This window comes from Colletotrichum karsti (assembly GCF_011947395.1).
Source record: "Colletotrichum karsti strain CkLH20 chromosome Unknown Scaffold1, whole genome shotgun sequence".
NCBI classification, from domain to species: Eukaryota; Fungi; Ascomycota; class Sordariomycetes; order Glomerellales; family Glomerellaceae; genus Colletotrichum; species Colletotrichum karsti.
Window position 1 is genome coordinate 280,435 of NW_024065901.1, and position 15,132 is coordinate 295,566.

Sequence of the window (15,132 nt, forward strand, 5' to 3'; positions counted from 1 at the left end):
GGGAAGTGCCCATCAGCCACTCACAGCTGCAGGGTCACGACCACCTCACTAACATCACCTTGCTCCTGCCAAATTAACCACCCATGATGGCCCCTTCCACTGTTATCCAAATTCGCCTCATGACCCGCATAGGTAGATACTGCCCGGTAATTCTTTCCCTACCGCACTGAGAAGCGTTTGGCAGTCACGATATTGCATGAAACACAGCACATCAGTTGGATCACAGCGAGTACAGTCAAATTTCGTCGATTTCAAGACATTGCCGTTTATGCAGTTCTTGTTGTGCTGCTACGAAAATAAAGAGTTAAAGCCAAAACCAAACAACCGGCAGACATTGGCGTTTGCCTGTCATCTGCCCCTCGACGCCAACCTCCGTTCAATGAAATCTCCCAACCGGAACTCCTTTTGATGTATGTGCCTCGCATCATAAGCCTTTCAATAAAGGAGAAGATGCAATATCGACAAGCCAATGACGCCGCCTGCAACCCAAGGAGGGCTGATCCTATTACTACACAGCCCGTTCCCCAGTAAAACCTCATGATCAAATCGTAGAAGTCGAGTCGTGTTGGTGGAGCATGTTTGTCGAAAAATAAAATGATGGTACAGTAGAACCGTAAGCCAAGGCTAAGCCGAAGAAACGAAGACGTCGCACAAGTCGTATGTGCTCCCAGCGACAAGAGCTGAACTGAGTGCCGTGCGTCAAGGCCAACTTTATTTCGTCGGGCCGCTAAGACGGTCCATGAGAAGCGTCTCCGGCCTACGAGAAGCGTCTCTGGACACCCTGTCCGGCAGCGAGAACCTGCTGCTGAGGGATAGGCGCAGCCATGCCGTAAGGGTTCATTTGGGGGTTGAAAGGTTCCATGGCTTGCTGCATGAAGGCTCCATGAAGCCCCTGCTGCTGCGTAACGGGGCAGTCCTTGTGCGCCAAGAGTAGTGTCTTTAGGTTGACAACTTCCTCTCTCAGCTGCGTTATTTGGGCAGTGAGAGCGTCATTCTCACTACTGAACAATTCCACCTTAGACTGGAGGTTAGCCAGCCACTGCTTCTTGCGCTGACGACACTTCAACGCCGCAACTCTGGGAGTAAGGTTAGCTCTGTCCGATTACACAGGCCGTTGATCTGATAAGGACATACCTGTTACGCTCCAGGAAGTTCTTTCGCTTCTCCTCATCTGTCATCTTAGATTTGGATCCACCTTCTTTATCATCGTGCTTCATATTGTCGTCGTCGTCAGAGTGACTTTCGTCACCCATCATATCAGGTGGGGGCGAGGCGTTGGTCTTCACTTTCTTGCTGGGAGGCGCCTTGGCGGGGGGTTCCTCTGCCTTCCTTCGGCCGTTGGTGACGGCGCCTCCGGTTGAGTTGCGCTTACCCTTGCCTCTGGTACTTGGTCGGGCTTGTTCGCTGTCTTCCGAAGCAGCGCTTCCACCTTCGCTCACGCCTCTGACAGAAGACCCAGCACCAGCAGAGCCAGCGCCGTTGACGCTACCCATCTGAGGGGACGTGTCCACTGGCTGCACAGGGGCCGCTGCAGGCTGGTTTTGAGTTGGCGGCTGTGATGTAGCCGCGTATCCTTGAGGTTGTGTGCCGTTCCGACCCTGAGCAAGCATGAACAGGCCGTTGGCAGCGTCGTTGTCATGCGGATCGAAGGCCTTGGGCTCTGTCTTCACAGGTGGAGCGCCGTTGGGCATATCCTGTGGTTGCGAGGTGACAGAAGACTGCGGCGGCGCGTTTTGGTTTTGATTCTGATTTTGGTTCTGACTCTCACGCTTTGCTGTTGCAGCAGCACTCAGCGCCGTACGGTGAAAGTCGAGTGTGCTGGGCGTGGCACCTCCGCTCGCGAGTTGGGCAAACAATTGTTGAGAGTTGGGGCTGGGAGCAGGGAACATGGAACCACTGCCACCTGGTGTCAAACCCGTCCTCAGCGAAGATTCGTTCGGGGTCGGGAATCCGCCGCGAAGATGGTGCGTATCGCTAAAGTAATCATTCGTAGGACCAGACAACATGGCCGGACTCAGGGGACCAGTTCGCAACGAACCGCCTCCCCAGTTGAATGGAGTCGCACCGCTGCCGGGGAGCAATGAGGATGGTGAAGTCAGAGCAGCAACCGATGGCAATTTCGTACCACCGGGTGTCTCTGGCGCGCCGCCGCCGAAAGACTGCTCGAAGGGATTGGGCTCCAGACTGAGAGATGCCGCAGCGACAGCGCCGCCGAAGTAGTCGGGAGTGCCTCCAGCTGCTGCTTGTCCGGGTCGAGGGGGAGGTCCAAGAGGTTTCGCGCCGTCGGCATCGGGCTTCAGACTCGGGTCGGGCTGCTTTACTTCGGGGACTGAATCTGCAGCAAAAGTGAGCGAGTGAACTTGACGACGACGACGACGACGATAATGATGGCGAAGTCGGTGTGAATCACGACAATGTCACCGAGATGGTCAACATACCTTGACGAGGCGGAGTGGTATTGTTTGACTGTTTGGGGGATTTGGTGTCACCCCCGGTCGAGGCGTCGGTCGTGGAAGTGGCCATGATGACGACGATGATGTATTATATTGGGGGAAAAGAGGGTTGTTGACGTTTGTGGGGTGGACGCCAAAGGCAAAAAGTGACGGTAGCAGGAGGAGGGTGATGCGTGGTGGTAGTAAAAAAGCCAGATGAGGTCAGAGGATGATGGCACGCAGAAGGATAGGCTTAGAGGTGAGATGGAGCGGAAACGACGAAGGGGGACAAAAAAAACCCCAAGGCGGATAGAAGAGAGCAGTGCGCCAAAGGCAGATGGAAGATGCTAAGGTCAGAGGTAGCTGCTACGCTATTGCAGCGCTCCTCTGAATTGGAAGCGGCACTGGCAGGAATGGAGAAGGTTTCTTCTCGAGATCGCCGACAGCGCGTGTGGTGGGAAAGGAAAAGACGGGAAGGGGGGGAAGGGAAAATCGACAGATTCTGTGGCCAGCAAAGCAATGGAAGATTGCGTAGTTTGGTTCTGTCAGTATGCGATGTATCGCCGGCGGCGGGAACGTGCTAGGTTGGGGTCGCAAGTGCAGAGCGAGTCGTTGCGAAAGGTAGGATGTTGGGAAAAAAACGGCAGACGTCACAGGTCAAGTATGACGTTGCGGAGGACGATTCTTAAAAAAAAAAAGGCGAAGGCGCACGAGAGAAAAGAAAATGGGTGGGCGGCGGCGCTCACTCTGACACCAGGGACGCCCACGTCCATCCACGTCCACTGGGCCATGTCCATGTCCCCCGTCTCCAGTCCTCCCCCGTCCATGTCCACGCCCACCACAACCGACCATCATCCACGCCCATGCCCACCATTCTTGCCCTTCCCTCTTTTTTTCCTCTCTCTCTTTTCTTTCCTTTCCGACAATACCATGTCCACCCCTGTCCAGGATACAAGTGTATACCTTCCAGGTATTTCAGTAGGAAGGCATTCTTGCACCTGCCGGCAGGTCGGTTTTGCTCGTCTCGTCGCTCCTTCCTGCTGGGGACAATGGGAAACTTCCCCGGCAGGAAGAAACGATGGGTCAAAAGTGGGGTCTTGTTTCCCGCACTGTGCGCTGACTGAACCTGGGACGTGGACCGGGACAACTCGTGGACGGCTTACGAATGAGGAAAGGTTCCCCCACACCTGCCTAGTAAGATACCAATGAGAGGAACGTATTTTGACCGATAATAATCAGTGTAATGGTCTTTCTTGCTTGGTGTTCCGTCTGTCGCAACTGCTCCTCGGTTTCCTGGCCGTCATCGAATTGACGTCGCTATCTCCCGCCAGGAGGTAGACGAGACGTTGTCTTCCTGTAGGTGTATTATCAACCAGCAAGGACGACTGAGGTAACTGTCAAGGTACGGATACCTAACCATCAAACTTCATCCCATCTTCCTGTGTCAAGCGAGGGACGGTAGACGGTCTGCCGAAGCCTGGCGCCATTCCTCGACCTTCTCTTCTCGCCCTTGTTTTTGCCTTTCGCCTTCACCCTATCTTTGATTTATCAGCTGAAGAAGAAGGTCAGTAAGGCACCTTACGTTACCGTCGTATTGCCTCGGTCGTCGCTACTTCAGCCGTCTTATTGGCATTTTCTGCGGATTGTCTTGATGTGCATGCTTGACGCGTTGGGTTGGCCTAGGTTCGCTCCTCGGCCTTTTTCATCACCGTGCACCCTCCCCGTTATTTTTCCTCGGCTGAAATCTGGCACACTGTACGATGCCGTTACCGTTGCCTCGCGAGTCGGCCAAAATCCTATATCGCACTGTACGTGTACGGATCATTTTTCGGTCAGCGCGCCGCTTAGGAAACTGGAACGCAATTCCAAGGGTGTCCTTTCACCCCCCGCGGTGCAGCAGCCAGTGTCTGCGACCAACGTTTTCTACTGTGGCTGCGGACCCCATCCGGTGGCCCACCCCTTCAAGTCCTCGACCCCTGCATTGATTGCATCACTTTTCTCCCAGTCGCAATCATCGCAACTCGCCTGCCGTCGCTCTCTCATTTGCCTTTTTCCTCCGTATTTTTTTTTCCCCTATTTCCCTGCCCTTTCCGAATATGGAGGCGCTTAGCAGACCTCACGATAACCCACAGTTTGGCCCTTCATAATCATCCGCCGAGCCGCGTCTTTCTTGACTACTTCAACTTCGTCCCGCCCGCCGTGGTAGCGAGAGCGTCTGGGTTTTTTTTATGCCCAACAACTCGCGCCGCCGTACCCTGTCTTGTCCCGAGTCTAGACCTGTCAACGCCATCGGACCATCTGCACCGTGTGTGCCCTGCCGGGTGTCTAAGGATGCGGCCGCCAGTTGCATGGAGGAATCTGTCCACCAAAAAAAGCGTCACGGTGTACTGATCGACACGAACAACTGCTCTTTCCGAGCAATGGTCGTCCCCTCCCCCATCACGATCTGGACTCTCCCAGACAGTGCAGCTTTCGACTGTGCGGAATATCTTGAGGCTTCGTTTCGACTGCTTTCGACAAGCCGGCGGCCACGCGAAACCTATCTGGAGACTACACTATCCGTACCGGCTCGTGGCAACCGTGCTCTTGCGGATTTCTAATCCGCGTCTACAGATACATGACCCAGTATTGGCCGACGCGAGCGAGGGATGGCCGGCAAACCTCGAGTATCTGAACGGCTGGCAGTTGGAGTGGCAAATTACTACCTTCAATCTCCAATAGGGACTCGCGATGAAGACGACTTGGTCAGGGAGTCCCGGCATCGAGTCGCAGCCCTCTGACTGGGCGGCTGCCGATTCCAACAAATTGCGTCACAGCGCTAGCACAAGTAGGGCCACGTTCATCAATAAGTCCCTTGGAAGTTTGGAACACCAGGCACGGAGAAGATCCAGACGAGATTCTCACCGAAGCCGTTTTCCATACTCGCAGACTCTTGCGCTTATCAACTTTCAGTCAGCTGTTGCAGCTCGATTTCACTCGATTCCGGCGCCTCGCACTTGTTGTCCGTCTACAAGTACCAGTCTCGGCACCCGTGTCGCGGCATCCCACGTATGTCAGCATCGTCCACAGCGGCAGGCGGGCGTGCGACGATGGATGGGCTCATTCTTTCAGACACGCATTACGTCACGGTTTTACTGATATGGTCTGTTTTTAGTTTGGGACGGAAGCTTGATAGAGTTCTCGAAAACGGCACCAAAAGCGCTCTCGAGCCTGGCTTGGGCCAATGTTTTGTTGGAAAAGGGGGCGCACTGTCCCGATACTTTTCAGCTTTTTTTTCTCACGACACTGGTGGCGTCACTGAGCATGACGTAATTATGTTTCTCCAAAGTGCTGGCGAATGAGATGCCTCTGTGGTTCAGCAACACTACCAAGTGAAGCGAAGTATACCACAACTTCTCGCTCGCGACTGGCCGTCCGGCCCCGTCGGAGGATGCAGCTGGAGGTGTGGTACAACATCGCATGCATCGCATTGTGGACGAGGCAAGGCCAGACAGTGAACAAACCCAAAACTTGACGGTTCTTCTCCAGTCACCGGATGGTCCAGCCGCGCCGGACGGAGGATTGCCCCAAGTCTTGGGACCGCATCCCATCGACGATGGTTTGCGATCTTGACGAGCCCCGTTTATAACGACCGCGAGCGGGTTTTCTGCGGACGTTCCCTGAGGTGACCCGTTGCAAACGAGTTGATCCACCACTCGCTGTGAGATATTGCTTCTCTGCTTCGCAGTTGGCAACGCAGCGGCAGCGGCAGCGGCAGCGACAGAGTCACGTCAACAACGGGTACGTATTCCCGGAGCAGAGTTACCTGCTGGTCGTTTACCGTCTTATGACGCACTAGACCCGGAGAACAACCCTGCAACATGCAGCGCCGTCTCTCTGCTTCCCGCACCACTTGGCCTATTTGGCTACGCACTGTGCTCAAAGTTTGCATTTCGCGACCGCGTCGCGACGCACTGTATGGGCAGCTGTTCGACCATGTCCCTGCTCACCAAGATGGCACACCCCCCGGCGGCGCGATACGGTGACTTGGCCCCAACGGAGCTGTCTTTGGTTTTGAGCAAACAATCTCTTTCTGCAGCATACTGACGGAACAATGACGGATCGACGCTTTTTTTTCTTCGTCCCTTGGTTGCGACGGCTGGTCTAGAATCCGCATAGGCAAAGTCCATCCACGATACCGCCTTGCTCGATATCTCAATATCGATCTCTATGTTGGGCCGATTGAACCATGCTTAATAATGCCTGGTACACCGGCGCGCCCCAACTTTGGCCCATTGCTGCTCTCGGCGCGTAACTCGGTGGCCATCTTCTCAGGTTAGCGCCACAAGAGTCTCTTTAAGCCTCATCTACAATCCAGGTTCTCACGGAGTATCTCGTCCGATAGTTGCTCATCGGCATTCTTCACATTCGCTACCTGGTATCCCATCTTCGATCAGACTCAAATTTCGCCCGATCAGCTAGATATCCCGCACCACCAGCACGTCCCTTCGCGGCCGCGGCGATCTCTTGCCTGTCCAGTCCTTGTGCTGCCCCCCATCTCGTTCGCCGCGGCAGCAGTAAATTGCCCGGTATGTCGTTGATCGTGGCCATCCACACACTCCATCGTTTCTGGATCTTGCATCGGAGTCGATGCCGGACCGGCGTCAAGACCCAGGTTTTCGTCGCGTGGCATTGCCGCTGCACGTATAACTCCGGCCTGGGATAGCTGCTTGTCGCTAATCGCAGCTATGAGGTTTCACCCGACGACTTGGGTTAAGCATGTTGGGACCTCAGCTGCGCCAGCCACCGCATCAACAAGAAGCTGGCGATCCTACGGGGCTTTCCCGTGTGGATTGTCTATGTGGACGACGTAGTTCATTCGCCGCAAACAGCTCGACGTTGTCGACCACGCAAAAGGCGTTGGCAATTCTCTGATGTTTTACTTTTATACTTTGCAATCATGCTGGTTTCGCATCTGAATGTTTCCCACACGTCGTTGATCACATTCCCAAGCCGTTCAGCGAATCGAGATGGACTCTGAATTCTCGATGGAGAGGACTAGGATCCGTTTTGATACCATCACGTGTGCGCGTGGGTGCCCACGGCATGCTCTCAGTCTGCGGCGTAGACAACATAACTTGAGTGAAGAATTCGGTCGCCCTCGCTCCGTCCGAAGAGTCGGAATGAGTGGCTTCAGACGCTATCGCATGTTTCGTGGCCTCCGTGCCGTAAGTGCGGTTCGGAGGTTTACAACTTGGTGGGGCTTTTACGTTCCTTGAACCTGTCCAGCTTCTCCACCCGGAAGCCATGTCTCGGAGCGTGAACTCTTACCGAGCCCTTCTCTCCATTGACTTGAATCACAACCTCGTCGCCATTGACGCTCACCAGCTTGCCCGAATCCTTGTACGTGGCACCCGTGTCGGTAGGCCAGACGATCACAGCGTCCCCCGCCTTGAGGCCCTCGGCAATCACGAGCGCGTCATTCGGGTCAACTTGTCCTTCGGGCTCATTGTACGGCGATGAGACGATGGTATCCGCCGCCTTGTCCCCGGACACCGTCTCAACTTTCGGCGCCGCCTTCTTCGCAGCTGATACGGCTTTCTGGAACCGCGCAATCCACGCGTACACCTTGGGGAACTTTTCCGCCGAGATGTGATCCTCCGGGAGGGCCTTTGGAATGCCCGTGAGCCAATGCAGCAACCAAACAGCTTCAATATCCGCCAGCCCCGGGCCGTCCGTTTTAAGCACCCAGTCGCGCCCGTCGGCCAGCAAGGTCTTCTCGAGCAACTCCATGTTGCGGCGAATCTCGTTGACGGCCTGCGGCTTGTTGCGCTGCAGCACCTCCGCCGAGAGCGGCGCCCCCGCGTAGCCGCTGCGGTCCTTGAACCAGGCCGGGTCCTTCAACATGGGCAGGTCGGTGGGGAGCACGTTCATGGCGACGCGGAAGACGCCGCCGTCGATGGCGAGGACCTCGAGGAGGCGCTCGAGCGCGGCTTGGTCGGGCCCCGAGGCGCCCAGGCGCGGACGCGAGGGGTAGATGGACTCGAGCTTGCGGAGCATCAGGCGCGTGTCGAGGTAGACGTCGCGGCCGATGGAGAGGATCGGGATGCGCCGGTGCACGACGCCGAGCTTGGCGACGTCGGGCCGGGGCATCACCGGAGGTTGTATCTGAGGCCGTGTTAACAATGGTGTTCGCTCAGTAATCGGTAAAGGTACTTACGCATTGCACGTAGGGGATGCCTCTGAGAGCCAAGTACCATCCGATTCTTCGCGCGTATGGCGAGGTGGAGTAGTGATACAACACTATGTTTTTCTCCTCTTTAGCTGAAGCCATCCTGACGGTATCGCGACCAATTGGTAGGATATTGGACTTTTCGAATTTATTAGACTAAGGTGATGACTTTTAAGGTGGTCCTCCAGTGATTGGTGTTGAAAATGGATGCGAGATAGGCTCGATGGGGATGCGACATTCATGACGTGAGTAAGAACGGATAATGAATGACATACCTCGGCACCCTGCGACGGCACCGAGCTTGTCGCCAAGTCGAGTGCGGGGTTCAAGGTCCCAGACGCCAACCAATGAAGTCGAATCCAATCGACCCTCACCTAGGTGAGTTGGCCAATGGGGTGTAATACTTGGGACCTCACCACCTCTACCCTCCCCTGCGGTAGACAATTTCGAACAAAAGCGCCCTTTGAAAGCGCTCGCGACTGTTCACTGCTCGCGATGAGGGCGTAGAGTCGATAAATACGCAGCCGTCCGAATCCGTTCGAGGTCGACATGGCCATTCTTCGGTTTTCATGTCAGCCTGTCTGCCAAACCAATCAGCTTCTAACACGTCATTCTCGCTGACTGAAATTCCAATTACTCGCATTTTGAAGCTTCACGACACAGCCCAAGACTTTCCAAGGACTCACCCTCCAGACCCACTATCGTGAAATCGTTTCTCATTGCTCTCTCTCTCTCTCCTTACGACATCTCCAATTCCTGGAAATCCGGGCTTTTCCCCCCCTCCACCTGCAATCCCGTCCCCCAATCATGGATTCCAACCAGCCCCATTCAACAAAATGGAGCGACCTCTTCTCCATCAACAGCGCCCACGAGCCGACCTCCTACAAGGCCCTCGACAATCTTCAAGACGAACCCACGCTCGCCTTCCTCCACCAACCCTTTTGGGACGAGATCAGGGCATGGACACGAAACGACGACACCCAAATGTCCGAGATCAAGCACCCGGACCTCACGGGGCCGGGCCGTATCTACATCGGCGGCATGAACCACGCCCTCAACGAGGACGTTCTCCGTCAGCGCAACATTCGCGCCGTCATCACCATCCACCCAAAGGACTCGCTGGCCTGGGACCAGAAGGACGCCGGCGCGGGGCTGAGGAGGTTCTTCCGCGAAGAGGGCGGAGGGATCGAGAGCGTGGTCGAACACCCGCTCATCATCCCCCTCGAGGACAACGCCAACTCGAATCTGATCGAGCATTTCGACGAGACGAGCGCCTTCATCCGGGAACACTCCGGGCAGGACAGGAACATCCTCATCCACTGCAAATCGGGCCGCTCCCGCTCCGTCGCCGTGCTCATCGCCTACCTGCAGCGCAAGTACCGCGACGAGGTGCTCCGCTCCGTGACCGACAAGGATGTTGCGCGGAAGATGATGAAGGAGTACCGCGAGGCGGCGACGGAGTCGATCCGCCAACAGCGTCTCCCCGTCAAAGTCATCATGGAGCGCTTCCAGGAGCTGCTCGCCCTATACGACCTCCAGCTCATCGACCACCCGGACCTGGAGAAGGAGCGGACAAAGCTGTTCCCGGCCCCCGTGTCCGCGGTGCGCGTGATGCCCTCGCGCCTCGACTCCATTCTCAAAGACCCTGCCGAGGGCGCGGCGGCTGCTGCTGCTGCCGGTGATACGAGCGCGAGCGAGTCGATGCCGCCGCCGCCTCCGCCGTCGTCGGATCCGAAGGTGGTCAAGACCAAGGGCGGCGCGGCGGTCCTCAAGATCTGCGTGGCGTGGGTGTTTTTCAGGGCGCGGCAGACGCCGACGGAGGCGGTGGTGCACCAGTTCTTCGAGATCAACGAGGCCTACTTTTACGAGCTCGAGGGGCTGGACTACAACGGCCGGTCGTACGCGGGGTCGAGGCACATGTGTCCCGGGCTTGTGGCGTTCTGTCTGGAGTACGCGGGGAAGTTCGAGCTCACGCTGCCGGAAAAGACGGAGCAGCATGCTCTTTTGGTGATTAAGCAGGCGTCGTCGTGAGATGGATGGTCTTGTTTACGTGGTTGGCTTGATGGGGTTTTGGAGAGATGGCGTTCTTGATGTGGGGGATTTGATGACATTTGCGGTGCGCGCGGGGTCCGAAGTGCTTCGGTTGCTTTGAGCTGGTTTGAGAATGTTGTATATACAGCTTTCAACAACTAGATTAAATATCTTGAACGGGCAGTTTTGATGCCAAGCAACTTGAATGCCTTCATTCACTACGGTGTCACCAAAGGGCGAGGTGATATTTTATAAGCCCAGCAGAGGTTTCGCTGAGGTTTAATATTAATCTGTACGTATTACAAAAACAGATCACAGGCGCGCTGCACACACACAGACATACATATACGTAACGACTTTCCTAGTTTCAAAATCGTGATGCTGTCCTCATAATTGCTAGCTAAATTGATTTGGTATATCTGTGATTTAGACCTTGAATCGTACCCTTCCCAACGCCTTAAATCCCGAGTCGACGTCGGAGCAGATGACAGTATCCCTCATGCCCATGAAAGCAGGTCGTAGAATTGCACGCTTGTCCTTGACGCCGAGTGAAGTCCACACTTGGACACCTAATCCCGCCGGTGGCCTCTCATCCACATCTCCGATTGACAGTGGATGCCGGCGTGGATCGACTTCCACGGCTTGAGCGGGTTGCATAGGCTGAGGTCGTACCGTCGGAACAGCTTAAAGAATGACACAGTCAGCGGGAGGACTTTTCAAACTTCAGGGCGGGGGGCTGGGGACAAAAAGACTCACCTCGAAAAACACCTTGTTCAACTCCATCACCGCGACCGGCTTCCCGAGACACTGATGCCGCCCGTGGCTGAAGATCAGCTCGTGGACGCCCTCCATCTCCCTCAGCTTCTCCGCCGAGTCGCAGATGCCGCCGTCCTCCCTCATGATCCACCTCTCGGGCCTGAACTCGGCCGCGTCCTTGCCCCACGTCTCCTCCCGCCGGGCCAGCGCCATCGCGGACCACCCGATGCGGGTGCCGCCGGGGATGAACCTGCCCTTCCACACGTCGCCGCCCGCGGGCACCTCCTTGGGCGCGAAAGCGGAGACGGGCGGGAAGATGCGCAGGCCCTCCTTGATCAGGGCCTGGAGGTACGGCAGGGTGCGGGCCTCGGCGTCGGAGATGATGGGGCTGGAGGTGTTGGGGGCGGCTTGGGCTATTTCTTCGAGCAGGCGGGCGTAGACGCGCGGGGTCGTGATCGTGTGGAGGACTGTGGCGCGGATGGTGGTCGCTGTTGTGTCTGAGCCGGCGAGGCTTTGGGGATGTGAGTATATGTGTTTTTTCCACTGCTGATTTCGAGGGGAAGATAGACTTACACTTGTACCAGAATCTCGGACTCCGCTTCTTCTTGGGTCATGCCGTGGTTAATGAAGGAACCGAGCATGTCCTTTTGAACGATTCTGTCCGGGCCAAAGCGCTCGGCGGAAATCTTCTTGGCGATGCTGTCGACAAACGTCAGCTCACATCTCAAAATCTTGGGCGGCAGAGGCGGCGGCAAACTCACCCCATGAGTTTTCCGAACCCGACAACGTCGTTTTCCGAGGGCATTAGCGATCTGAAAATGGGAGACGCAAAGATCTTCATCACCCATGGGACGACGCCCAGCGTCATAAAGACGGGAAGAGCCGCCTCGGTTGACTTGAGATAGTCGTACATGTCCTTGTCGTTAGACATGAAGCCGAGGGGTTCGCCGTAGGCGAGGTCTGAGATGACATCCAGGGTGAAGAACTGCACCTTGCGGCCGAAGTCGAAGGGCTGGTCCACGTCAATAGACTTTTCGAGGAGCCGGAAGAGCCTGGTGATGTTATCGTCGATCTTCTTTTCGAATCCCGCTACTTCTCTCCCAGAGTACTATACATGGTGAGCTCGACATGGACCTTTGGTTGTGGTATGAGTGTAGGTGGGGCAATTGGACTTACACCCGCGGCCATCTTGGACCGGAGCTTGCCATGCTCTTCCTCGTCCCTGTGGCACAGGACGTTTGTCTTCTCGGGATGAAATCGCATGGACTCATACCAATCAGCACGGCGGTACTGGCTGCGCACGCCGAGAATGTGCCTCGCGAATTCCGGGTCGTCGTTGATGAGGTCGTTGGGTCCAACGCGGGCGAGGGGGCCTGCGAGAAAACTCGTTTGTCAGAACTGAAAATTCAAGTGATGGTCAGGATGGAAGTTCTGCTCACCGTATTCCTTGAGCACCTCGTAAAAGTCGAGATAGGCCGTCGGCCCGACGACGGTCTTGAGATGCCATAACTTGGAGACGGCTGCCAGTCGAGGGCCCTTGAAGTGACGAAGGCGTCGGTACGATCTCACGTTGGAGACCAGCCACGGCAAGATGAGGAACCCGATCACAAAGAGGATAGCGGCCTGCGTGGGGTTCCGCTCTAGAGGGACGGCCCGCCGGAAGGCCTGGATAAGATCGGACAGAACGGACTTGACTCTGCCCGTCTCGATGACGAACGCAGAGCCGTGACCGAAGTCACCACTCGAGAAAGACTTGCTGAAGCTCATTGTTAGAGACTGACACCGAAGAAACTGAAACGACCACTTAAACGGCGAGGGAAGGAAATCATCTTATTCTTCACCGGAGGGCGTGGGGTAAAACCCACTGCCGGACTCTAGACACAATTCTATCACATTGGAGACCCTGATTGCCTGAGTAAGTTTCGGCGCAATATTCCCAGCCTCGTCTAGCGCGTGCGGCAAACGATTCAAACAATCACAAAACGTTCGGCATAGTCGGTTTGTTGGTGGTTCAAGATGCAAAAGACTGGAGGGATGAAGCCTGGAGTGGTAAATCGTGGGGCCCTCTAAGAGACAGAAGGATTGAAGAACCCGGTATTTGCGGAACCTTCGCGTATTGTACGAACAACATGTTGTCTTCACCCTCCTTGATTGCTCGAAGAGGCTTGGGGCGCCCTCCGTACGGGGTGTAGGATGATGCAACCAAGTGGAGAGATGTGCCGCATCGTATGTCGAACCAACAAAGAATTACGCCTTCATCTCGTGGACGCGCATATATGACAGCAGGGGTTTGCGCCGGTGAACCAATCGTAAAAGGCATGGCTCAGTTGGCTATTGCTTGGCTTCGACAGAATAGGAAGCAGGCTGTGTCTAGCCTTGCATGATCCCTGCATCGTAGAGTGAACCAACAAGTGTGAAAAAACCGTTCGAGTTCAGAGACTTATATTGATAAGCGCGGCCAGCGATGGTGCGCGGAGAAGCGAGAGTCCACTACTCGGTGGTCATTTGCGATTTTGAGACAAGATTGCCGTACGAAGCCCCACAACCGGTTTGCGCAAACCGGGACTTCCGTTCGGAAGCGGTTCGATGTTCGCGGCCGACCTCGGTACGGGCGGCCAAGCGATAAATTCCAAGACGGATTCGCGTGTTGGCCTCGTGGGGGCAATCATAGATCGTCGCCCAGGAGGCGATCAACGTGGCGGACGTTGCCGCATCGAAGTCGAGCATCCGAAAACGACTGGTGTTTGCTCTCAAAACCGGTAGACATCGTAAGTTTTTGCCGAACGATCGATTCAAAGTCCGTGTACGACGGTGTTTCTCGCGAATGTGTTTGCCGATGAATCTGTCTCAAGCGTTCCTAGGCTGGCACGAAGTGGACGAGCCCAGCGTTGTGCGTCCGGCGTGAACACCAGGTCCGTTCGGTCCGTCTGTAACGTCCATGTCGAGGACCTTTACGGTAAACGTAAGACATATCTGTTGCCGTCAGATTATCTCCAATAACATGACATTGAAAGTTTTCGCAAGCGGACGAGAGAAAACGCATGCCGATCGAACGTTGAGGCTAGAGAGTACAAACTTGTGCATGCGTCTTGAGGGCACTTGGCAGTAGACTCGGGTTGAAAAAAGAGATACGAATACATACTATGATTCAGTCTCCGACAAGTTGGAACTACATCTGAGAGTCGGCCAGGCAATGCAAAAACGGGCGGCTGCGATAGCTTGCTGGCGAGAGCGCTCGAATTCGGTGCGTTAGGCTTTGCGACTCTCATCATTGCCTTTGGATGTGTTGGCCGCGTCTATTCTCCATCGTCAGTAACAACTTCGAACAAGACGAACACTTCCCTTTGGGCCAGTACTGTCCCAGGCAGCTGAGTTGGACACCTTGGTGCAACCTTGTTCCGAACTCATCTGATACTTGAGGTATCTTGAGCCGTTCGAAAGGTCTTCCATGTTCCCCGAAACTTTGTTACAGGCCGACCATAGCCTGGCGAATCGGAACCGTTCAAGACGAAACCGATACTCTTGGTTCATCTAAAGTGCTGAGGATGGTGAAGCACCGGACATTGTGTCGGAGCACACTCCGTGCTTTTCCTAGTGCGGATGTCAGTTAATATTCAGTTGTTTCCCATCGTGATGGTAACTTTGACAACTCACCACGGTTATCGAGCGCTGGGGTATGAGATCTCAAGCTTTCTCTGAAAT

General features: G+C 55.4%; 4 protein-coding genes across 4 annotated transcripts; 1 reads left to right on the forward strand and 3 right to left on the reverse strand.

The window, feature by feature from the left end:
* Positions 1 to 757: 757 nt before the first annotated feature.
* CkaCkLH20_00053 (bZIP transcription factor) lies at positions 758 to 2,523 on the reverse strand (the record flags this gene model as incomplete). Its single annotated transcript, XM_038882773.1, has 3 exons — positions 758 to 1,076; positions 1,135 to 2,335; positions 2,439 to 2,523. The coding sequence occupies 3 exons, from the start codon at positions 2,521 to 2,523 to the stop codon at positions 758 to 760; spliced, it is 1,605 nt and encodes a 534-aa protein (XP_038751478.1).
* Positions 2,524 to 7,658: 5,135 nt separating this feature from the next.
* Positions 7,659 to 8,745, reverse strand: CkaCkLH20_00054 (glutathione s-transferase; the record flags this gene model as incomplete). The annotated part of the gene is made up of 2 exons (XM_038882774.1): positions 7,659 to 8,579; positions 8,632 to 8,745. The coding sequence occupies 2 exons, from the start codon at positions 8,743 to 8,745 to the stop codon at positions 7,659 to 7,661; spliced, it is 1,035 nt and encodes a 344-aa protein (XP_038751479.1).
* Positions 8,746 to 9,450: 705 nt separating this feature from the next.
* On the forward strand, positions 9,451 to 10,674 carry CkaCkLH20_00055 (dual specificity phosphatase; the record flags this gene model as incomplete). The annotated part of the gene is made up of 1 exon (XM_038882775.1): positions 9,451 to 10,674. The coding sequence occupies one exon, from the start codon at positions 9,451 to 9,453 to the stop codon at positions 10,672 to 10,674; it is 1,224 nt and encodes a 407-aa protein (XP_038751480.1).
* Positions 10,675 to 11,243: 569 nt separating this feature from the next.
* Positions 11,244 to 13,197, reverse strand: CkaCkLH20_00056 (benzoate 4-monooxygenase cytochrome p450; the record flags this gene model as incomplete). The annotated part of the gene is made up of 7 exons (XM_038882776.1): positions 11,244 to 11,357; positions 11,431 to 11,941; positions 12,004 to 12,129; positions 12,192 to 12,538; positions 12,607 to 12,652; positions 12,704 to 12,803; positions 12,870 to 13,197. 7 exons carry the CDS (start codon positions 13,195 to 13,197, stop codon positions 11,244 to 11,246), a joined length of 1,572 nt encoding a protein of 523 aa, XP_038751481.1.
* Between the last annotated feature and the right edge of the window lie 1,935 nt (positions 13,198 to 15,132).